The 24420-nt window shown below is 42.0% G+C and overlaps 1 protein-coding gene across 1 annotated transcript in view; it reads right to left on the bottom strand.

Moving 5' to 3' along the window:
• Positions 1-24420, bottom strand: part of FGD6 (FYVE, RhoGEF and PH domain containing 6) — a 154778-nt gene that overhangs the window by 35521 nt on the left and 94837 nt on the right. The window contains exons 6-8 of the mRNA XM_073620164.1: positions 17082-17233; positions 16136-16292; positions 3371-3458 (exon numbers count right to left, since the gene is read on the bottom strand). Coding sequence (XP_073476265.1) covers positions 3371-3458; positions 16136-16292; positions 17082-17233 — 397 coding nt within the window. The remainder of the gene's footprint in view (positions 1-3370; positions 3459-16135; positions 16293-17081; positions 17234-24420) is intronic.

Genomic DNA, 24420 nt, shown 5'->3' with positions numbered 1-24420 from the left:
GCATGATTGTTATACTCATTGTGGAACCAAAGGGGTTAATCTTTTGCATTGTGTAAAAAGGTTGTTCGATCCTCCCCTTCTTTCACTGTCCCTTAACCATCTCCTGATAAGACAGAGCCTTGGGGGCACTCTGCGCATGTTCAATTTAGTGTGTATTGCTAGAGAGTTGTTTTTTTTCTTGGGAGAGTGCATGTGATCCGCACAGGGCCAATCTGCACTGTCCAGACACAGGGTCAGGGGCCCTGCAGCCTCACTGGACAGTCAGAGCAGAATGAAAACTCCTCCTACAAGCTTTAACCAGACACCGATAGAAGTCACAGGACTGATATACAGTGGATATAAACACTTCTGTTAAAATGTTAGGTTTCTGTGATGTAAAAAAAGGAGACAAAGATAAATCATTTCAGAACTTTTTCCACCTTTGATTTGACCTATAAACTGTACAACTCAATTGAAAAACAGACTGAAATGTTTTAGGGGGAAGAAGTAATAATAAAAAACTATAATAATGTAATTGCATAAGTGTGCCCTCCCTCTTATAAGTGGGGATATACCTGTGTTCAGAATTAAGCAATCACATTCAAACTCAAAAGGAGTCAGTACACACCTGCCATCATTTAAAGTTCCTCGGATTAACCCTAAATAAAGTTCAGCTGTTCTAGTAGGTCTTTCCTGACATTTTCTTAGTCACATCCTACAGCAAAAGCCATGGTCCGCAGAGAGCTTCCAAAGCTTCAGAGGGATTTCATTGTTAAAAGGTATCGGTCAGTAGAAGGGTACAAAAGAATTTCCAAGGCATTAGATATACCATGGAACACAGTGAAGACAGTCATCATCAAGTGGAGAAAATATGGCAGAACAGGGACATTACCAAGAACTGGACGTCTCTCCAAAATTCATGAAAGGACGAGAAGAAAACTGGTCAGGGAGGCTGCCAAGGGGTCTACAGCAATAATAACCACTTTCCACCCGTCATATAGCAATATGACGTGCGCAAAGTGGTTCTGTTATCCTGACCGGACGTCATATGACGGGATCAGGATAACCTGCGATCATGTGCCCGCTGGGGCACGTGGCGATCGTTGATATGGTGTGTCAGTCTGACACACTGCATCTCTGATCTGGGTAGAGAGCATCTGACGGAGGCTCTTTACCATGTAGTTAAGGTAGAGGGAATTATGAACAGTTCCAACTACCAGTCAATAATGGCACAAAACCTTCAGGCTTCTGCTAGAAAGCTGAACATGAAGAGGAACTTCATCTTTCAGCATGACAATGACCCAAAGTATACATCCAAATCAACAAAGGGATGGCTTCTCCAGAAGAAGATTAAAGATTTGGAATGGCCCAGCCAGAGCCCAGACCTGAATCCCATTGAAAATCTGTGGGGTGATATGAAGAGGGCTGTGCACAGGAGATGCCCTCTCAATCTGATGATTAGGAGTGTTTTTGCAAAGAAGAGTGGGCAAATATTGCCAAGTCAAGATGTGCCATGCTGATAGACTCATACCCAAAAAGACTGAGTGCTGTAATAAAATCAAAGGTGGAAAAAGTTCTGAAATGATTTATCTTTGTCTCATTTTTTTACATCACAGAAATCTGACATTTTAACAGGGGTGTGTAGACTTTTTACATCCACTGTATATATTGCTGATGAGCTATTTAGCAGTTTATATTTAAAAAAAAAAAATTGCATTTCCATGTTCTATGTACTAACCAGATGTAGCGAATGCGGTGTCCTGGGTTTAGTCACACCAAGCTTTGACAAACAAAAACCTGGAAACGTATTGGTTTCTATGCAGAACTGCACCAGATTTTGCACTCTCCAGTTTTAGTAAATCAATCTCATTGTATTGGCTGCAGCCATTGATCAATTTTTTTTTTTACATACCCCTTTGACAGAGGTCAATTACTGTACATAATTATACATGCAAACAGCCATGCACAGCTGTGGCTGCTCTCAGACTGTCATTTGTTTGTCCAGGCTCAATGGCTGCAACTAAATGCAAACACCTGGCTATATCCGCCACAGAAATACGTTTATTTTGGCAGTGTACGGCACTGCATGCCCATGTGAATCAGCTTTAAAGTAGTATTAAACCCAAAATCAAAAATGTAATATATTGCAGCTTACCAATCATTAGATGTGGTGGCTGCTTTTGTTTTCTTTTTTTAGGGGTTTTTTCCCCTCTGTTTTCAATTGGTGATCTGGCCAGTAAAACACCTCCTGTATTAGGCTGGATTCACATCTATGCATTTTTAGTGCTTTTTGCATTTTGCAGATTTGAACTACAGAACGTGTTCCTTAGGAAACCAAGTTAAATGGACTTTGGTGCAAATCTGCAAAATGCAAAAAGCCCTCAAACTGCATAGATGTGAACCCAGCCTTAGAGCACCACCACTCTAGATGAAGGAGCACAGAGGGACCTTTGTACGGCAGCATTGTCAGTCTGGGGAGGTGGGAGTGTTAGCTGTACTAGCAGATTTTGATACACTAACAAACTGAAGCCAATTTCCAGCTAACACTTTATAATCAGTTACAGCAAACATTTTTTTTCTATTTGGGATAAAGGCTTTACATAAATAAATAACTCAATAATGTAGCGCAACACCTCCCAAACATAATTATTTAACCCTAAATATATTGAATGCCAAAATAAAAAAACAGTGAACACTATTGAATTATAAGTTATATTAAATAAGTGGGGTGGAATCACTATTTAGTGTTTTAGCTGGCAGCACATGATATTTTCATTTTTTAACTATTCACATAGGGATTGTGTTGATTGTGATTAGAATTATTATATTGGCATAAATAAACAAAAGCTGATAATTGTGAGCATCCCTGTCAGTGGTAAATAGTTTGACTTAACCCTCCAGCTGCTACATAAACAGGACAGCTTGTTCTGTTGAAAAACAACAGACTTACTGGCCAGATCACCAGCTGCAAATGTTATTATTATTATATAGGATTTATATAGCGCCAGCAGTTTGAGCACACTTTACAACGTGAGAGCAGACAGTACACTTATAATACAAATCAATACAGGAGGGAACAAAAGCCTAAAAAAGAAAACGAATGCAGCCATCACATCTAAGAACTGATAAGCTGTAATATAATAAATGTTTGCTTTTGGGTTTAATACCACTTTAATTTTTTTTAACTTGTAGGGTCCAAAGCCAAAGAGATTGCATATAATTCTGATCGTACGTATAGGACTAGCAGTACACTATTCAACATTACACTTTATATAATCAGAATTTTGATTTTCAAAGCAGTAAATGATACATGATACTATAAACGACAGTCACGCCACACAAAAAAAAAAAATTAAAAAAAATCTTCACACTAAAAAGCTGCATTATGTACCTGTTAAAAGTAACCTGTACTGAGGAATCCTTTGAACTGGTTTGAGTAAATAGTGCTTCAGAGCCAAGTTAGCACAACGAGGGCTGATCTGAAAGGAAAAGAGGTCAGTGTTTAAACAGCTTTGTATTCTATTACTGTGTGTCTACTGGTGAGTTACTACTACATCTGTAATTATAGACCACTTCTGTATTTATATTTCAGAGCAAAAGGTTATAGTACTTTGTACATCAGTACTACGAGTATACAGCAATGCAAAATTAGAAAGCCCCAGAAAACAAAGACATAGGTGTTCATTTACTAAACCTGGAGAGTGCAAAATCTGCTGCATAGAAATCAGCTTCCAGGTTTTATTCACAAAGCCTACTTGAATAAGCTGAAGTTAGAAGCGGATTGGTTTCTATGCAGCTGTACCAGATTTTGCACTCTTCAGTTTTAGTAAATCAACCCCACAGTGTAAAAGGGAAAAAATATTTATCTGTTCAACACAGTAAAAAAATTGTTTTTTTTTTTTTTTTTTTTTTTTTGCAATAGTTAATTGTACGTAGAAATATCAATCTGAAATAAGATCCTATTTACTACTGATTTGTGTATTTCACTTATGATATATTTACATTTTGTAGCCACAGCTTTAAGCCTAGGTTCACACTGACAGCGGGAATGAAATCGAGCGAGTTCGTTCCCGCATGTCAGTCAAGACTTCAGGGGAGATTTCAAAGACATCTGTGCCGGTTTCTGCACAGATGTCTACTGAAATCGCCCCCCGAAGTCACCAAAAGTAGTACAGAAACTACTTTTGGGAAACAGTGCGGCGTTGCACCGATTTGGACGGTGCCATTGCCAGCAATTGCCATGCGATTTGACATGTCAAATCGCATGCCAAATCACTGCAATGTGAACCAGGGCTAAAAGAAGAGCTCCTGGCAGAAACTTTTTTTCTGTGTAAGTGCTGGTGGTTTCATACCTACCTTCAGCAAAGATCTTGTTCACTTTTTCCCCCAGTCCATCTTTCCTGAGAAAATAGAGGTGCATTATTTGAATCACAGGCTTCCTTGCCTGTGACATCCGTTTTGTAAGACCGGTGGCCGCTATGACCTGATTTCCCACAGCCACCGGTCTTGTTTCTGCCCCACTGTAGTTTCATACAGCGAGTAGGGATACAATTCTGTCCCTGCTCACTGAAGTAGACGGACCTGGAAGTCTGGGACTCCCGGTCTGAATTGCCCATTGATGTAGCGCCATTAAAAAGACAGCCAGGAGACTCCTGTTCTGTCCGGCCTCCCATGACCCCATTTACTAACTGGCAGACCAGAGCCTCCTATCCTCTCTCAGCAAGCCATGCCTGCAATGTATATTAGCACTATGTGGGTACACAAGCTCATTTAGTGAAAGAAATAAATGCCTAATGTACACATTTACACCCATTCACTGCAATTCCCTTCCTTCTCACTCTACAGCTATGCATGATGGGAACTGTAGTTTTTCATAGCCGTAGAGTGGGAAGGCAGGATTTGATGTGTCCCTGAATTTACACCACCTCCTTCTGCCGAAGCTGCTAATTTTTTTTAATTGGAGTGATGACATCACAAATATTGCATTCTAAATTTCTCCCAAATGGTGAGGCATATAAAAAAACTACTAAAAGTTTATTAGTTTACATAGATCTTTTTACTTATTGCAGTTTTTATGTGGTATTCTGGAGTTCTTCTTTAAAGCTGGCCATAGACGGATGGAAATTTGATCCCTGTATATCCATTCAAGTGATCGACTTCTGTCAGATTTGTAACGTTGGAAAACATTTATCAAATCAGCCACTGATTAGTGTATTCTGACAGCAGAAAGTCCCGCTGTCAAAATACATCATCCCAGCGGTGCTAAAAATACAACAGTAAATAGCAGTGTTTGTCTTGTCATGTGCCCTAATGTGCATAGTTTAGGCAACAAGCTTTGTGAGCTGACAGCTATGTCTAGCGACAACTTGGACCTTGTTGCAATTACAGAGACATGGTCCAAGGATTCAAATGACTGGGAAATAACAATACCAGGGTAAACACTACAGGAAAGGCAGAGCAGGGAAGAGAGAAGGTGGAGTTGGCATAAAGCTAACATAAAAAATAATAAAAAAAACAAATTAAAGGGAGTACAGCCAAAGCTCGATTGGCTGTACTTCTCTTATAGATCACAGGAATGCAGTTCGTTCTGCACTCCTATGACCAGTTTTCAGCAGACAGCGGGCTGAAGCCTGCTGTTGGCTGACGTCACAGAGCCGGTCCAGGCTCGAGCAAGATCACGACAATGAAGCCGGGATCTGCCCACATGCCTGGACCAGCACCTGGCTCAGCCTATTAGCTAGCCCGCCCCCTCCGCAGCCCAGCGCTCCAGAGCAGACAGTGGTGACTGACACTCACCAGCTCTCTGCTCAGGGAGCCCTGCAAAGCGAGCGATTGGTGGTGATTGATTGCTCTTTTCTTAGTGATAGAGCCAGCGGGGGTCGATGCTGTAAGCATGATTCTTCAGAAAAAAACAAAACAAAAAAAAAGGCCATGCTTCTCTTTTAAATACTCAATGTTTCTAAATGGAAAATAATGCACGTAGGGAAAAGGAATCCCTTGACAGTACAGTACAATATTGGGGGTACAGTGTTGGTCAGCACTACAGAGGAAAAAGATTTGGGGGTACTTATTTCAGACAATTGCAAAATGAGCAGTGTGGGCCAGGCAGTGGGAAAAGCAAATAGACATCTAGGATGCATCATTAGAGGGATCACAAGCAGGAGGAAGGAGGTCCTGATTCCTTTATATAGTTCTTTAGTGAGACTTCATTTAGAATACTGCGTCCAGTTCTGGAGCCTTCACTTACAAAAATATATTAATAAGATAGAATGAGTCCAGAGATGGGTAACAAAAATGATGAAAGGTCTGGGGGATAAACATATTGAGAGCGACTTCAGGACCTTAACATGTACAGTCTGGAGGAAAGAAGGGAAAGGGGAGACATGGTTGAAACTTTTAAATACATCAAGGGGGTGAGTAAAATGCAGGAGTAATTTCAATATGCAGTCAAGATCAAAAACACGGGGACATGACCTCAAACTGATAGGAGAAAAGTTCAAACCTAATCTTAGTAAGTATTATTTTACCGAAAGAGTAATTGCTGCTTGGAACAGACTTCCAGCAAAGTGAATCAGTCAACAGTAAATGGATTCAGACATGTTTGGGACAAACATAGCTCTCCATTCAGACCAAAAAAAAATTATAAGTCTCTTCCCTCCTCGGCTTCACGGCGGCTTCCCCTGTGTCTCCTCCTCCTCTAATACAAGCTCTTCTCCTCTCGGCCAATCGGGTCTCAGAACCTGCTTCCTGATTGGCCGGGAGGAGAATTAGGAAGTTAATAGAAAATATTAATTCGCTATTGTCATACAACTGGGTGGACTCAGGGCGCAGTGCTCTGTGCCCTGAGCCCACCCTTTTTTAAAGCCAATTAGAGCCTTAGGCTCTAATCATGTGCTTCTAAAAAAAAACAAAAAAAAACCCCATTAGAATCCATGCATCCGGCGCTCTGCATGTAGATTAGGGGCGCCACTGCTACCAAATATGCCACTTAAAGTTTTGTTAAACCTATAGCAGTGGAAGTCGATCTGTACGGACATGTGGGGGGGGGGAAAGCACCTGCCATCCAGCTAAGTTTACTGCTCTAACCCCCTCCACCTTGCCTTCTTTGCTCTCTGCACAATCCCCCAGAGCTTCCCAGCCTGTCAGCACACCGACCACACACAGTATAGCGGCGCTGTCTGGCCCCATAGCCGCTCTGACGGATAGGCCGCGGCTCCAGCACACGAGGTGTATCGGCCATCTTGCTCCACCTGGACCTTGTGCCTGCACTCACCCCTAGTCGCAGCTCACCCCTGCCTTAGCCACTGGAGCTGCCCAGACTCCCACACCACTGTCTGCAAACCAGTACTCCCCTGCTCCTTCAGCTGCCTGAAAGAAGGACAGGACACGGCTCCAGTCCTGGGAGTGGCGGCCATCTCCTCTGTGCCTGACCCATTGTGTGTGTGTATATGTGTATGGGTGTGTATATATATATATATATATATATATATATATATATATATAAAAAATAGTGGCGTGTGGCCGACGATGGACGGCTAGAGACATGTACCACTGAGCTCTGTGCTCTCCCAATGACTGCAGGCTGTGTTCCCAGCTAATCACACTCAACCTGCTGATGACAGCTTCCAGCTCTAACCCTGCTGACTTTGATGATCTACCGCAAGGCACTATCCAGGGCTACCTGCTACGAACAGCCTCACAGGACTCCCGTGTGGGGAAAGACAAACTGGAGGCCAGCCGAACTCCAGGCAAACCCAAGCCTCCTCCCCCGAATGCAGCGGCTTCCTCTACAAGCAGGGATAACTCGGCCTCTCTGATGGACCCTCCAACTCCCCTAACAGGATCAGCACTGTCCTCTACCACGAACGCGGACATTGTCCCAGCAGAGCTGCTCCCCCCAACCTCAGGTGGGGCCCCGGGCTCCACATCCACCGCCCTTCTCTCTGCCTTCCAGGCTGACTTTGAGTCCTTGGCATCCAAGATGGAAACTTCTCCCCACAGTGAACTGAATGCCCACAAGCAGCAGGTTTCGTCATCGGAGACCGCAGTGTCTGCCCTGGCTACCACCCAAGAAGACCATACAGCCCGTATAGTAGCGCTTGAAACTGCATCCACGGCTCATTTCTACCGTTTACGGCAACACCATCTCCAAATAGAGGATAGTGAAAACCGGAGCCACAGAAACAACATCAGGCTGCAAGGTGTCCCGGAGGCAACCTCAGGTACTGATCTCAAACCCATCATCATCTCTATCCTCAATCAGGTCCTAGGCAGGGAAGTTACATTCCCTATTGAACTGGATACACTACTATACCCTGAAGGAAGAGATCTTGCGCAAGGCCTGGCGCTTGGGCCCACTGAACTTTGACGGATCCTCAATACACCTATATCCAGATCTTTCCTGCCACACGCTGTACATGCGGCGAGTGGTCCGCCCACTGCTGGATTTGATTCGCCAATTAGGTGCAACCTACACTTGGGGCCACCCCTTCATTATCAAAGTAACCCGGGATGATAACCACAAATTTGTCCTGTCAGATCCAGACCAACTTCCTGCCTTCTTCCTCTTCCTGGACCAAGACCCTATCACCGTCCCAAACTGGTTGGACCCTCCAGATGACTGCCAGAGGCTGCTGGGCCTGGCCCCCCCCCCCGCAACGCTGTAGACACCCAAGATCTAGATCGGTATCCTCCGATCCTAGAGTACGGCGACCCATGTCAATGGAAGACTGACCCGAACTCTTTCAAATATGACTTGAACTGGTTCCTTTTTCCATGTCTTCTGCTGTACAAGGAGGTTATAGTTCTTGTCCTGGACTTCAGCCAGGTTTGCCTTAACTATGGTTTTTTTTTGTTTTTTTTTTACCCGTTTCCCTCCTGCTCATTGTTGCAATTAAATGCTATTGATGGTTTAGCTGTCTTGCTTGGCTCAAGGACACTTTCATTGCCCTCTACTGGTGCAGTCGTACCTGCTGGGGCTCTGGAAGGGAAGTTAGCAATGTTGCTATTGTTTATTAATTTATGAAGGACCCGTTTGGCACCAGACCGCCCTGGCCTTTACTGTATACCCTCACCTCCTTGGATACACTGATAATGTTATGACTGCTACGTGTGTATAGATACACTTGGTGCCTTCTCTTCTCAATTAGGTCTTTAACACCCCTGATTATTATTAAGGGGACGTGGTCTGGGCCCAAGTGGAGCCAACTATTGATTCTCATTGGACTGTTCCTATTGTAGCTATGTTTTTTCAATACATTGGACCAGCGGACCTGCAGACTGACTTGGTGTTTCCCAACTACAGTCCCTTGGCTTGTCCTGGGGCTTTGAAGTCTTTCCTCAGTGCCGGACCTAACTGTCCCTGTAGCTTGGGACTAGTAGACCTTATCAATAGTAACTAATGTGCATTTACACTGCTACTTGAGCTAAACTATGATGACGATCGTAGATAATGCTGTTATAGATGTAGTAATTGGTGTATTCAATCTACACATGACCACATAGGAATACTTCTGCCTTTATTTTGCCCACAGCCTGCTCATATCCTGTTCATCACCGATTTTATCCTCCATATGCTTTTACAATATTTATTATACCCAATGGTACCAGTGGTGATTAATAAATAAAACTGGGCACCCGCTTTGTTTCCCCGAATTGTGACTAAGGTATACACTGTGCTCTTCAGTAACTAAGAGTTTAAGCAATAGATGTCACGGTCAATGGGTGTGCTTCATATACGTTATATATGCCTGCTAAGTTGTTGGGATCACAACTCAGCTATTCCAACTGTTACCTCCCTCCCTAAATAGGACTGGCACGGTTTGTGCCTACCACGTGATATTTCACGCAGTGTTACGCTTTTGCGGACGCTTTAGTATTTTTTGAAACACCTTCCCCAGTTGCTCTCTCTGACCAACCTCTTTCCCACTCCTCTCCTTTCTCCTATCCCCTCCCTCCCCAACTTTCCCTCGACTACCCTCCTTCTACCTCACTCCCCTTTCTCCCTTATTTTTCTTATTTTCTTTTCCTCTTGTCACTCCATCATGGCCCACACAGTGATTACTCACCCCCAGCTACAATTTTGCTTGTATAATGTAAATGGCCTCAACGTTGCCACCAAAAGAGGACAAATCCTCTATCAAATACACAAACGCCAAGTTAATGTGCTTCTTCTGCAAGAGACACATTTTCATTCCTGTTCCAACAGATATTTCAACAGATGGTTCCACAGTACTAATCCAAGCCAAGGGAGTATCTATAGCTTTCCATAAGACACTCCCCATAGAAGTGCTTGATCATCTCTCTGACCCTCAGGGAAGGTATGTTTTTGTGAAATTCTTGCTATGGGGTACCAAATTTACGCTAGCTAACATTTACCTACAGAATATCAATCAAGTGCCATCCACGTTGCAGTATTTGAGGATTCTGTCCGCATTCATGGAGGGTAAGCTCATCTTAGGTGGAGATTTCAACACCCCTCTGGACCACTTTTAGACTCCTCCACCTTGTGGTCGTGTATCTCATTCCCCAAACTGAGGGCTTTGAAATGTGCATTCAATGATCTGCATCTTGTAGACGTTTGGAGGGTGTTAAACTCCACTTCTCTCATGTACACGAGACGTATAGTCGCATAGACTACCTAATGAGTGACCACAGCTGTCTGGATTGGTCTCCCAAATGCAACATAGACTCAATGGTCTGGTCAGACCACTCTCCTATACACCTGGCGTTCTCGCTCCCCTCCACTCCGATCAGGGAGTGGACAGTGCGCTTGAACAATTAGTTGCTTACGAATTTGGAATGAGTGAAAAGGGTTTCGGACACAATATCTAACTATTTTGTTGACCACGTTTCAGATAAGACATCGTTGCCCATTCAATGGGAGGCACTAAAAGCAGTTTTACGTATATCCGCCTACAGTTAACGTTGTCGGTATCGCCCGAGCTGGCTCTCTTGGGTATCCATGATGATGACCAGAGGCCTAAATACACGAAAATACTGATTTCATTGTTGCTGTTCTATGCCAAGAAGGAAATTCTTAAAAAGTGGGCGTCACCGTCTTCCCCCAGGGTGGAGGCGTGGGACTCTACTGTCAATGCTGTGTTACCTTTATATAAGATGACTTACACCAATAGAGGATGTCCGCAGAAGTTTGATCGAATATGGATGCCTTGGACTGAACAGTTTTAGTACCCCATACTGTAATAAGTAGGACATTGTGTGTTAATATTATGGCATTAACATAAGATGATATAGTATCCCCCCCCCACCAGATAAGCGATATCTTAAAACCCGACATTCTAGATCCTATGCACGTGGACAGCTATTTTAGGAATACCTACACTAGTTAGCACAGTTTTTCCTCCCTATATCTGACTCCGCATTTTATGTTGTTTTGCAAATGAACCTTTTTGTATTTTGACCCTTTTACTTTCAAATTGTATATGAGAGCTTGATTGTAGATGTTAATTGTAAAATGATGTCTTCTCCAATAAAGACCAACCTTGTTGTTAAAAAAAAAAAAAGCAGTTTTACGTGGAACCTTTATTCAATTGGGTACACGTCTGAAAAAGGAATGTTCTCGCTCCCTGCATCCAAAAGTATCTTCCACTTTTGGGCGCAGGGAGAATTGATCTCCTCGCTTTCTAAGATGGCTGAGGAATTCAGGGACTTTTATCAATCCCTGTACAATATCTCTGAGTCACAATTATCAGGTTTCCCTTCTACCTTGGCGGAAGACCAATTATCCTATGTTTTGGAAACTGCACTCCCTACTTTGGATGGTGACACCATTACAGATCTGGAAACTCCGGGTACACCAACTGGAAAGATCCCAGGCCCTAACGGCTTCACTCCTAAGTTTTATAAACTTTTTGCTCCCCTTCTCACGCCCTTCCTTACTAAGATGTTCAGCTCTTTGTCAGAGGGCTCAATGTTCCCTCCACAGACACTTGAGGCTCATATATCCCTCATCCCAAAGCCAGACAAGGACCTAACTCTAAGCGCAAACTATAGACCGAAACCTTTGATTGGTGTCGACTTGAAAGTCTTCGCTAAAATCCTGGCCAATAGGTTACAACCATTATTACCCAGGTTAATCCACTTAGATCAGGTTGGCTTTGTGAGTGGCCATGAAGCTAGGGACAATACCCTGAAGACCCTTCTTCTAACTATGCCCGGAACCATGATATTCCATTATGCCTCTTAACAGTTGATGCAGAGAAGGCATTCGACCAAGTAGACTGGCAGTTCCTTCGGTTATCCCTGCAACAACTAGGTTTGGGAACTAATATGATAGCGAGGATAAGGTCCCTTTACTCCTCTCCATCTGCTAGGATTAGACTGAATGGTTCTTTGTCTCCAGCCTTTTCTATCTCTAACGGGACGCGACAGGGGTGTCCCTTGTCCCCCCTCCTCTATGTTCTTACAATGGAACATTTGGATATTGCTTTATGTAACAATTCCTCTATCCAAGGTATAATAGTCAGGCCCACCCATACTAAACTCACCCCTCAATGACCTTACCCATCAAGCAATTCAGATCTGGGATTGCATGCTGTCCAGAAGGGGCCTATTGAATCACATGGGGCCTATGACTCCCTTCTTTGGGACCCCGGCCTTCCCGCCGCCTATGTACTTAACAGAATTCAGACCATGGCGAAAAGAAGATCATAAGAGACTTGCCCAGGTCCTTCGAGCAGACCCCACTTTAAGGACAGATACCCCTCCCGGTTCGCTTTTCCGACACCCCATGCAGAGGTTTCAGAGACAACAGACTACTTCTTACATCCGGACTTTCCAGTCCATTCCAGACATCCTAGCTGAATCAACAGGATTTGAGGAACTGCTCATGCAGGCAGAACCTCCAACACATGTGGTATCTCAACTTTACTCCCTTTTGCTCAGTATTTCTTCTCCTGACCTTCCACCATTTACGGAGGCCTGGGAGGCAGAACTACGTCACTCTATCTCCCCTATTGACAAAAATGTTTTATCCTAACGCACAAGTTATCCCTAGCCACTAAGGCTCAGGAAAAAGGATTTAAACTGGTAACGAGATGGTACAGATGCCCTTCTACTTTTCACCATTTCAACTCGGCAGTACCAGATACCTGTTGGCAGTGTTGGTGTCTTAGCTCCCGGGGTACCATGCTCCACATCTGGTGGGAATGTCCTCCTGTACAGGGATTTTGGCAACAGATCTTCAAACTATACTGTAAACTGATGGTGACTTCCATTCAACCTTCACCCGAGGTGGCTCTCTTATCTATACTCCCTGGCAAATTCAAATCCATTAAAAAAGATGTATTGCGACACTTTCTTGCAGCGGCCAGAGTAGTGATTCTCTGTCACTAGAGATCAACAATCATGTTGTTTATCTCCTGGGCTGAGAGTGGCCTAGACGATGTCGCCTTGGGACTAGGATGGAGTGCTTCTTGCCACCTGTCTTTCTGCCCGTATTCCTTTTCCTCTATGTCTAAATACTCCCTTAGGAATCCATTAAGCAAATGTACCATGACTTCGACTTATCCATTGTTACTGATTCAGTGGGTGACCCCAAGACGTATTATTTTTCATAAAGACAGGTTTTTCATATAACCTTTCCTGATTTATTATGTATGGGACAACTATGATCCCCTTTTCTGAAATGATGGTGAATGTTACTTTAACATGTAATGTTTTCAGGGGTCGCTAACACAGATGGTCTCCTGATGTGCCACATTGTCAGGTACCTTTTCCAAGGCCAAGATGCTGAGAGAGGCTCCCCTTGCAGCTAAGCACAGTATACCCCTGAAGTTGGTAGAGGAGGTATAGGGTTCAAAGAAGCACATTTTGCCAGCAGGTTGAGAAGGCTTGAGTTGATGATCACTTGGAGACTTTGCTTGAGAAGATGACAAGGAGTAATCCGGACACTAGTAAAAGCCTGGCTGAGGGTAGAACACAGGAGAGCAGACTGGAGGCTGTGATGAGGCCAGCTGAGGGTCAATCACAGATAAGTAATAAGCCAAGCCGGGGGTCAAACACTGGTAATCAGGCAGGTGCAAGTATAGCAAGTCCGAGAGCCAAGGCGGGGGTCAAACACTGGTAATCAGGCAGGTGCAAGTATAGCAAAGTCCGTGAGCCAAGCTGGGGGTCAAACACTGGTAATCAGGCAGGTGCAAGTATGGTAAAGTCCGTGAGCCAAGCCAGGGGTCAAACAATGGAGAGAAGATCAGAGCAGGTCAGGAGGTAAGCCTAGGTCACAACAGGAATCACTTGCAAGTATAACACCGGAACAGGGAAGAGCTGAAGACAATCCAGCAACTTGGGTCAGACAGAGGCAGCCTTTTATAGGCCAGCAGGGGGAACCATCTGTCACATGATGCGCCTATGGCGCCCATTTCTTCTACTGGCAAGATTGCCAGTACTTCTACGGCCTATTCTCTGAACACTTTTTCTCTGACACACAAACATGTATTCACTCCATTTTTATGTGACCTGGATATGCATTTGTTCCGACGTACACGATACTTATTGTTGGTGTACCTTACCAACGTTTGTAATGTTTATATATTCTCCTATCTCTCTATATGAATAAAATAAGACTGAATTAAACCTATAGCAGCTACTGATGACGTCAGATGCATAATGACGAAACATTGGGTTGGACTTCCGGAATACGTCACTTCCTGTTAATGGAACACAGGTGGAACGCAAACCGGCGTTCTTGCTTTTTCTTTCTTTTGATGCTCGTTTTAGTTGACTTAATGCAAATGCAGATTTTATTACTTTAAAGCGGAGTTTCAGGCTAAAATTACCGTAACATAGGTCTTGAACATTAGAGCACACCCCCCCCCCCCTTTTTTGGATATCTTTTTTTTGTTTGGTCATTTTGTACCTTTTTTTGTTCAATCCAGGTGGACTTCCGTTCTACCTCGCCGCAAGGTAAGTCATTTCGGCCCCCCCCGCTGCCTTCTGGGACGGACATGTGTCTGTCCCAGAAGACGACAGGACCATTAAGAAAGTGCAGTGCGACTCATGCAAGCGTAGTAGTTACACTGCCTGCACCCAAGCCGAAGGATGAATCATCTTCGAAGGGGCCGACATCGCTGGATCCATGGGCAGGTAAGTGTCCTTATATTAAAAGTCAGCAGCTACATTATTTGCAGCTGCTGACTTTTAATTTTTTTTTTTTAGATGCTGGAATTTCACTTTAATAATGACATTTTAAAATACTACACTATGAGATTCTTTGTTGCATTTTCCCCTTGCCAATGAGACTCTGGAGGAATTATTTAAAGTGAGAAGAGCATATTAGATATCCAAGACTGACTGATTGGTTTTAGCCCTACAATATCCTGGATATAGTTGGATGAGTGATCACAGCCCCAATTAGGAGACCCACTTATCTGTTAGCGCTGTTTGACTTCCTTTGAGAAAAGGGGTCAAATATTTGTGGTAAGTATGGGGTTTTGTCACCTGGGAGAACTGTTTAGTGGATCTGTTGAGCACCTAAGGCACCATATTGCACAAAAAACACTTTATTCTATTTGCAGCAAGCACTTTGATTGAACAGCAAGCATTTAATTTAAGGAATTTTTTGGGCTTTTGTGATTTATGTACTTTTTAGAACATTTATAAGGGTATTACTGAGCACGTTTTGGTTGTCAAATATGTTATTTTTTAAAATGTATTAAGTACCCTTTAGTTTGGCACAAATATTGGAATGAGCGCGATTTTTGTCCTTCTTCATTGTTTATATAGTGCAGCTTTATTAGCTGTAAGGCACGCGGCTCCTATAATTGAGCACATAGATTTTTGCGCAGAAATATACAATCATTGTATACACCAGTTCTAGTGACCCTGGCAACTCCCCGGAATTCCTCCCACTTTGGAGGCATTTGCCCTCACTTCTCCTCTTGTAAAACCACTGTCATCAGGACAGGAACTGAAGAGAAATCTCTGTAACGGAGCCCTGGATAACAGTAAAAGCCAACAGGATCTGCAAGCCTTCATCAGTCTATCCAAAACTAAAAAAAGATTTGTCTGGGCCTACACTTTAACAACAAGGAATTACCAAATAGAAAGGATCACACGAGTCAAAACACCATTTTACTAAACAAATATCCCAGATGAATATTACTATATTATTAGAGAACATTTAACTTGTTATTACCTCAAAGTCTTTAACAACTCCAGCAAATGCAGAATTCTTCTTGCACTGCTCATCCAGTAGTGCCACATTCCGATCAAATTCACGAATGTAGGTTGAATACATTTTGAGGTAAGGACCCTTCTTGACAAAAATATCAGCAATCTTCTGGTGCTCATTCCTACAAGGCAATCATAATTTTGACAAACCATGAGACAAAGAATATGGTCAGTATTGCTGCTTTGTGACACAGAGGTAATGCACAGAATTTGTATGTTCTTCACTAAACTAGACCAGTGTTTTGCCTATGCAAGACAACAGACAGCAACAAAACAATACGTTTTCTGTAATACAAACCCCGACAGCTGCACACAGATACTTTGCCTTTGCTCCTCTACTGTTCTATATGGCCGATGGGAGTAACTTGGAGCTTACACTGGGCTGATAGCCATGTCCCCACCCCTAAATGAAAACGCTTAGTACCTAAGTGGCCAATCAACATGAACAAATGATGTCATGTGGGGGTAAAGGGTTAGTGAGTCACATGCTCCTTCATACTCAGAAGTCCGGAGGTATTTGTATTCGCTCCCAGCAGCTAAACTGAGCATCAGCTGAGCAAAAAGAAGGTGAGAATATGTGGGAGTGCCATATATGGGACTTCCATAAGGGAGAAGCTTTAGATATAAAGGTCATGGGCACATTACAAGTTCACTTTAAGGTGCTCCATTAGGTAAATGTGTGATTGAACTGACGTGCATTTGTCTTTCAATCAGTCTATAATATTTTATGTTGTGTAGAAGGTGTTGATTAGAAGGATCTTTATAAAGCTCATAAAATATGTTATTGCTATACAAATAAAAACAATAAAATGCTGATCAGTTATTCTGAATCCCATGAAAGGTCTAATGTAAAAGTGTATACATTGTAAAGATTATATACTAATTTTATGAACATAGCAGCTGCACGGTACCATTGAGACATCCTCTCCTTCAGTTCTCGCAGTACGTCACGGTTGAGTTCATACAGCTGTGGCAGGTAGTACAGGATTTGATTCAGGATCCTGTCCTCAATCACTGGCTTCCCGAGGGTTTGGGATGTTTGAGCCACAGCAAAGCGGAAATCCTGCCAAAGTTAAGGATAATGAAAGTTGCCTGATCATAATCACTTCCTCTTCATGGAAAACAGTGCAAGCTAAGCATTAACAGAATTGTGTATGTGCTTTCTATAACATAGAATAGAAAAGATTGACACTACAGTATCAACACTCTTGCTTTAAATGCAGTAATTCATATCTATACAGGCCAAAGTTAAATGAAAACTATGTATACTCTGGTCAAAGTTACTAGAAAAAAGAATTTGAACGTAAAATTCACCCAAAACTAAAAAAGGTTCAGTACACACAAGTGACTTGGCACATACATTGAGGTCTTTTGTTTCTCTGGAATTTGGTTGCTATACCTGTCCACAACATAAAGCTGTATAGCTAAAGTAGAACTATAGACTATTTGGAGTAAGGGAGGGTTATGACCCCTGTCAGTTTGTCCCATTGAGGCGATTTGGCTTCACTTCCTGTCCCATAACCACAACAGGAAGTGAGCGGAAATCCCTTGGAAATTAAGGGAATCCATTAGGCCCCCCCCAGATCACCATAACTAGTGTCCCCATTGGATGATTTCCCCCTCTATTACCGTTCTGGTGACCTTTTAACTTTTACGTTCGATAGTAGTAAACAGGATAAATGGAGAAGGTGCATTTCCCTAATGGGGGCACAAACAGCAATAAAACCTTAAAGAGGTTCTAATTCCTATTAACTCCATCCAAAACTAAAAAAGAAAAAAAAATGTTGCCTTTGAATATACTTTAAGCACCCAATGGCTCCATTGTTGTAGGGTAATATACAGAATTAATATGGCTGTATGTTTAAAGTGCACCCATCAGCTGACTACTCCTTCTGAAAATTCAAGTTGCCTGGCTGAATCACTAACTAAAAACTAGAATATCAGGAGTTTTAACTTCACTTGTGGCATATTTGTTCTAATCAGTGGATCAAAACATACTGAAGCCAGCAAAAAGTTTAATTTAAGCTTAATTCTCCTCAAATATAATCATTATGTTGGGGGCAGTACCCAACATAATGAATGCCGCTGGGTGGCCCAGAGGCTGAACATACGCTAAAGGACAGAGTGTCCAATATGGATAATTCAGCCTCCGTGCTGCCCCACCCCGTACTTCCATAAGTGCCATCTGTCACCTTAATTGGTCTCTTGGGTGGCACAGATCCAATTAGGTTACATCTCACAGAAGTGCATCCATATTCAGCAATTCCATGGTACTAATCTCTGCTAGTTTCATATAGAGTTCATGTATTCTTTGCAAAGTCAAAGACAATTTACTGAAGAAGTACATAGATCTCAGAGATTTAAGTAAATTCCAGCTGCAAAGCTTGATACACACTATTTACATTAAGCAAAGTGCGCTGTTTTTAAATGGATGCCAAGTATACTGTACATGATTGGACAAGTACTGTAAACAAAACCCAATAATGTTCATATTGGAAGAAACAGATCATGGGAAAACTACTCCCGAGTGGAAAACCAAATTCTTTAAATAGAATTGAGCACCTACATATTAGTAGGCTAAAGAGCAAAATGTAAAGCTTAATAACTCATAGCAACCAAAGCTCATTTCACAGAAATCTGGCATTGGTAAATGAAAAGCTTATTGCATCACTATGGGTTCTTCTACAGCACTATTGCTTCTGACACTACTTTATTAAAAAAGCCTTGGGTAAAGGTTACATGTGTGTCCCCTCTTCATACAGTTATACAGAGATCATTCTGCAATTTAATACCCTGGTTTAAAGCGAATTTACAGCTAAACAAAAGACCAATCCACCCCACCCCCCTCTTTGTTGGATATATATTTTTTCTATTTGTTTTGTACCTTTTCTGGAGTACAAAGGTGTACTTCCGTCCTAACCCCACCGCGGTGAGGTACATCATTTCCCCATCTGCATCGGCTCCTCCTCCTCCCCGCTGCCTTCTGGGACCTGTGTGTCTCCCAGAAGACGAAGTGGCCATTCAGAAAGTGCAGCGCGACTCATGCATGCGCAGTAAGATACCGGCTGTGAAGCTTGAAGGCTTCACTGCCGGTTTCCCTTAGTTGCAATAGCGACGCCTGCACCCGAGCCGAAGGATGAATCGGCTTTGGGGGGCCGACATCGCGAGATCCTTGGACAGGTAAGAGTTCTTCTAGTAAAAGTCAGCAGCTACAGTATTTGTAGTAGCTGCTGACTTTGAAAAAAAAGTAAAAGTGCCCATCACCTTCCTCTATACTCATGATCATACTGTGCAGAAGCTGCCATACTGCCATAGTAACCCATGTGGCCATTATGGGAGGGGACGGGGACTAATTCACCCTCTCCCCATCATCCAGCAAAATATCTTTGTGAGCCTAGTCACCTTATCTCAAGTCATGACTACCAATTTACACTTCAGCATTCAATATTTCAGAAGATGAATGTTGTGGGGGGTTTTTTTTGGATAGCGTGGAGAGAGATTAGAACACTTGTCAGTTTTTATTGCTGTCTGTGTCCCCGTTAAGAAGATTCACCCTCTCTATTTGTCCATTATCATTAAAAGTGAAAGTAAAAGAAAATCACAAATTTTGGGTTGTCCCCAGAAATGTAATGGAGGTGAAATCTTCCAATGAGGACACTAGTTCTGATGACCTGGGGGGCCCCAAGAAATTCCCTTAATTTGCAGGGATTTCCTTTCACTTCCTGTTTGGCTATGGGACGGGAAGTGAAGGAAAATCTCTGCAATGGTACACAGATGGTAAAAATAAACTTTACAGGGGTTATAACCCTCCCATACTCTATCCAAAATGAAAAAAAAAAGTTTTGTTTTTAGTTCTACTTGGAAAAATTATAAAAATAAAAATTGTGAACAGGAAGGCTTTTATTGCACAAGAGAGATGTAATGTCTCTTCTGCAGTAAAATACATTTACCTGACTGTTCACAATACCCTGTAGAATGTGCACTGAGCTTCGCGTACAAAGCGCAGTTTACATTCCAGCATGTTGCCTGTGTACAGGAATGACTGCACACCTGCACATTTACACAAGTGAAGTCACTGAACACCCACCAATCAAGATGGCCAGAAGAAAAATGCTGGCACCGGCGAGGGATCCTGATGCGTCGGACCGTTGGGACAGAGGTATTACTGTCTTTAGTTCCACTTCAATGCACAGAAGCATTCCTTTTGGCCATAGAAACCAGATTTAGAAGCTAGTTTTAGTTCTAAAAACATTTTTTTTTTAATTGAATTAAAAAAGGGCATTGATAGGTATAACAATTTACACAGTCATACCTGCATATCTCAGGATGGTCTCTGGAAATTAAACACAGTTGTTCTGATCTTTGCAATGCTCTGGGATTAGCATCTTGACATCTCTGATAAAGTGGTGCTGTTTTAACAGTTTTTAATGGCTAGGACTAGAGGTCGACCGATATGGGGTTTTCTCTGGCCGATGCCGATGCCGATATTTAGAAATCGCAGTGGCCGATGGCCGATATGTGATGCCGATTTTTTGGGCCGATATATTTGGCCGATTTTTTTTTTTTTTTTTCCCTTCATCTCATAAAATCTAACAGTTAGACCCCTTTCACACCGGGGCATTTTTCAGGCGCTTTTGGGCTAAAAAGAGCGCCTGTAAAGTGCCTGTAAAACGGCTCCCCTGCAGTCTCAGTGTGATATCCCGAGTGCTGTCACACTGAGGTGATGCGCTGGCAGGATGTAAAAAAAAGTCCTGCGAGCAGCATCTTTGGAGCGGTGTATAACGCTCCTCCACCACTCTTGCCCATTGAAATGAATGCGCACCACTGCCGAAGCGCCTGCAAAGCGTTTTGGCAGCGGCGCTTCAGGGGCGCATTTAACCCCTTCCTCGGCCGCTAACTGGGTTATAAGCGCCCCGCTAGCAGCCGAATAGCACCTCTAAAATGACGATAAAGCACCGCTAAAGCTAGCAGCGTTTTACCATCAACTCCTGCCCGCTCCAGTGTGAAAGCAGCCTTAAGTAATAAGTGATACAGAAAATTTTTTACATTAAACAAAACAAACCTCCGATCAGTTCACTTGTATGTATAATTTAGAAGAAAAAAAAACTATCTTAAATATTAAATACACAAAAACAGGTAATCAAAACTTTTGGGACGAAAAAAAATGGGCTAACTTTACTGCTTAGTTTTTTTTTTAATTCATTACTGTATTTTTTTTTAAAAATTGCGTTTGAAAGACCGCTGCACAAATACCGTGTGACATAAAATATTGCAACAACCACCATTTTATTCCCTAGGGTCTCTGCTAAAAAAATATATATATATAGTGTTTGGGGGTTCTAAGGGATTTTCTAGCAGAAAATACAGGATTTTTACCTGTAAGCAACAAGTGTCAGAAAAGATTTAGTCTTTAAATGGTTAAACTGAGAACTTCTCCACGGAGTTCAGTCTATTGATAAAAGAACTTGAAAAGATACAAATGTATCTTCTTATCAGACTTGGCAGGCTGCCCAGAGGAGGAGAGAATCCTCTCCACAGGCAACTTGCATTGACTTCTATTACAGAAGTCATTTGCAAGTCACGGCTGAAGTTACAATCGGCCTTTTTTATCAGCACAATCAGCCGATGCCGATTAAGTAAAAAACGCCAAATATCGGCTGATATATCGGCCGGCCGATATATCGGTCGACCTCTAGCTAGGACTTATTCATTGTTCATGGACACAAGTTAAATTAGCTACAGTTTTATGCCTATACATTCCTGGTATACAAATTCAGTCCTGAGGGCCGGTTTAACCCACCTAAATGCACTCCAGGTCCGTTCCGGATGCATTTCTGCATGCGTGTTTTTTATACATTCTGATGCATTTTTGAGGAGTTTCCAGATGCATTCCAGATGTTTTGCTTTCTTTTTTGCCTGTTTTTTTTTTTTTTTTTTTTACTGGGAACTAGTGCATCTTTGATGTGTTTTTGAGGATTTTTACCATGTTTCAGTACAGTCCAGTGCAGGAAAAATACAGCATGTTCTTTTTTTCTGGAATTGGAACGCCCTGGAACTGACCGCACCGGTATGAACAATGCCATTGGAAACCATATAACCTACTTTTCTTTGCATTTTTGATGCAGAAAAGAAAAACGCATCGGACTGCATGTGGTGTGAACTGGCCCTGGAGACTGAAGCTGTAAACTCTACGACTGTTGCAATAAGACAAACACACTTGGAACATATGCTCCTTGCATGTAATGTTATATCCATGGCTGATTCTACAGAGATCATTCACTGTTCCTTATGGATCTGTACATTTTGCACTCTTTATCCAATCTCCAACAATGGCAAGCTTGTGCAGGCAAGTTTTTTATTATGCTTTTCCACAACACATGATCAAGGTAGACTGAACCAATTCAAACATGTTGGCTTATTAATCAAGGTGGGTTTATTGGTTTAATTTAAACCTTGTAGGCTTCTAGAGTATACTGCCATACTTACTGAATGTGTAAGCCATGCATTCTGTGCTTGGCTTATGATCCATATACAAATGTTCATTTGCTGCAGCAGATGTTCTCATTAATCACAATTACACTTCTTAATTGCTTTGTAGTCTTACAACTAACCAAAGTCAATGAAGTAACCTGACTCCGGAAACCTAAAATTAAATTGCCTTCAGCCTCTGAGCAGTAGACCGTGGCAAAACATATTCCACTAATAGGAAATTGACACCAGGCATATTAGACACAGAGCACAAAATGCAATACCAAGTCATATAGAATACTGTATATTAACTAATAGAAGCAATCCCATATACTGTCATACAGCAAAACTTGCATCATAAAAGTAATCCCACCTACATAGTTCAAGTAGAGAACTTGTAAATAGATTTTGACAAGTTTATAAATGGAATAGAGTAAATGGATTTTTATAAATGATAAAGCAATTGGCTTGGATAAAAAATAAGAATGGGAAGGAAATGACGGCGCCAAGGCCTCCCCTCCCTTAACCAGAGATGGGAGCCTCATCTCAACCCCTTATAGAGAGAGTGAAAATAGTGAAAAATCCTGCATTCCAGTCTTTGCATGCTCTCTCAGTGACTTGTACGGCCAAACACTTCCCAACCATAATACCATGAAAATGTATTGTTGAGAGAGACTGTCGCTTTATGATTTTGATAAAGAACACATAAGATACCTGATTACCAGTTCCCAATCATCCAGCCCCAGAGCTAATGGCTATGTAATGTAATGTAATATTCATTAAAGCTTAATCCAAGATATTATTTAAATTAAATTATTTATTTAATCTATCCTGTACAATACCCACTCTAGCAAACACATCAATATTTAACATATAAAGCCCCCACTCACACCTACGTGTTTTGTCATGAGAAGCGCCACAATGCTCAAAATGAAGAATCCCATTATACGCAATGGGCTTGTTCATACCTAAGCGTTGTGTTGCTTGTCACATGAAGTTTGAAAAAATACACAAGCTTCTCTGGGGCAGAATTTTACATTTTTGGCCCAATAGATGTTTTCAGGCATTCCTATTTAAGAGTCCGATGATGCCAAAAACTCTCAATTTTGCTCCTGTGAGTCACGTGAAAAAAACTACTTTAAATCACCTGGCTACACTCAAGTGTAAATGAGCGCTCAGACCTACATATTGCTCAAAATCTTAGATTCTATTAGAATGTTTCTGTTGGTTAGCATTTCTTCAATATGTAGAAAAGATTTTCAACATTTCAACCTGAATTTCAGCTACAGATTTCTTTACAAAAAAACAGATATGTAGGTGTGGTATAAACGCTGAATACTACAATCTTATTTCCTTGTCTTGGCTTGCCTGTGTGCTCTTGTTTGGAGCATGCAGAAATTCCCCTCTTACAGAACGGAGACTTTCATTGCAGCCAAGACACACATCCCTAACACACTTTTCATTACAAGTCTTGCATTAGGCTTTCTTTCATGTTTCGGTAGTAGAAGTTTAAAAATAAGCCTCTCTCACTATTTTGTGGGGAAAAAGAAAAACTAAAACAGTCCACTGCTTCCTGAAAAACAGGAAAGGTAAACGGCCAAGTACTTAATAGTACTAATTTCCTGCAAAATATATTGATTCTAATCAAACATGACACATTTCAGAACAGGCCTCCCACAAACAATTTTAGTATTTTGTTACAATTTTATATAAATGTATATACAATAATCTGTATAATTTTACAATACTCTACAATACTCTTGATGCACTGTCATGTGTTAA

The sequence above is a fragment of the Aquarana catesbeiana genome, linkage group LG03 (genome assembly GCF_042186555.1).
Source record: "Aquarana catesbeiana isolate 2022-GZ linkage group LG03, ASM4218655v1, whole genome shotgun sequence".
NCBI lineage: Eukaryota > Metazoa > Chordata > Amphibia > Anura > Ranidae > Aquarana > Aquarana catesbeiana.
This window is presented reverse-complemented; position numbering and strand designations above follow the sequence as displayed.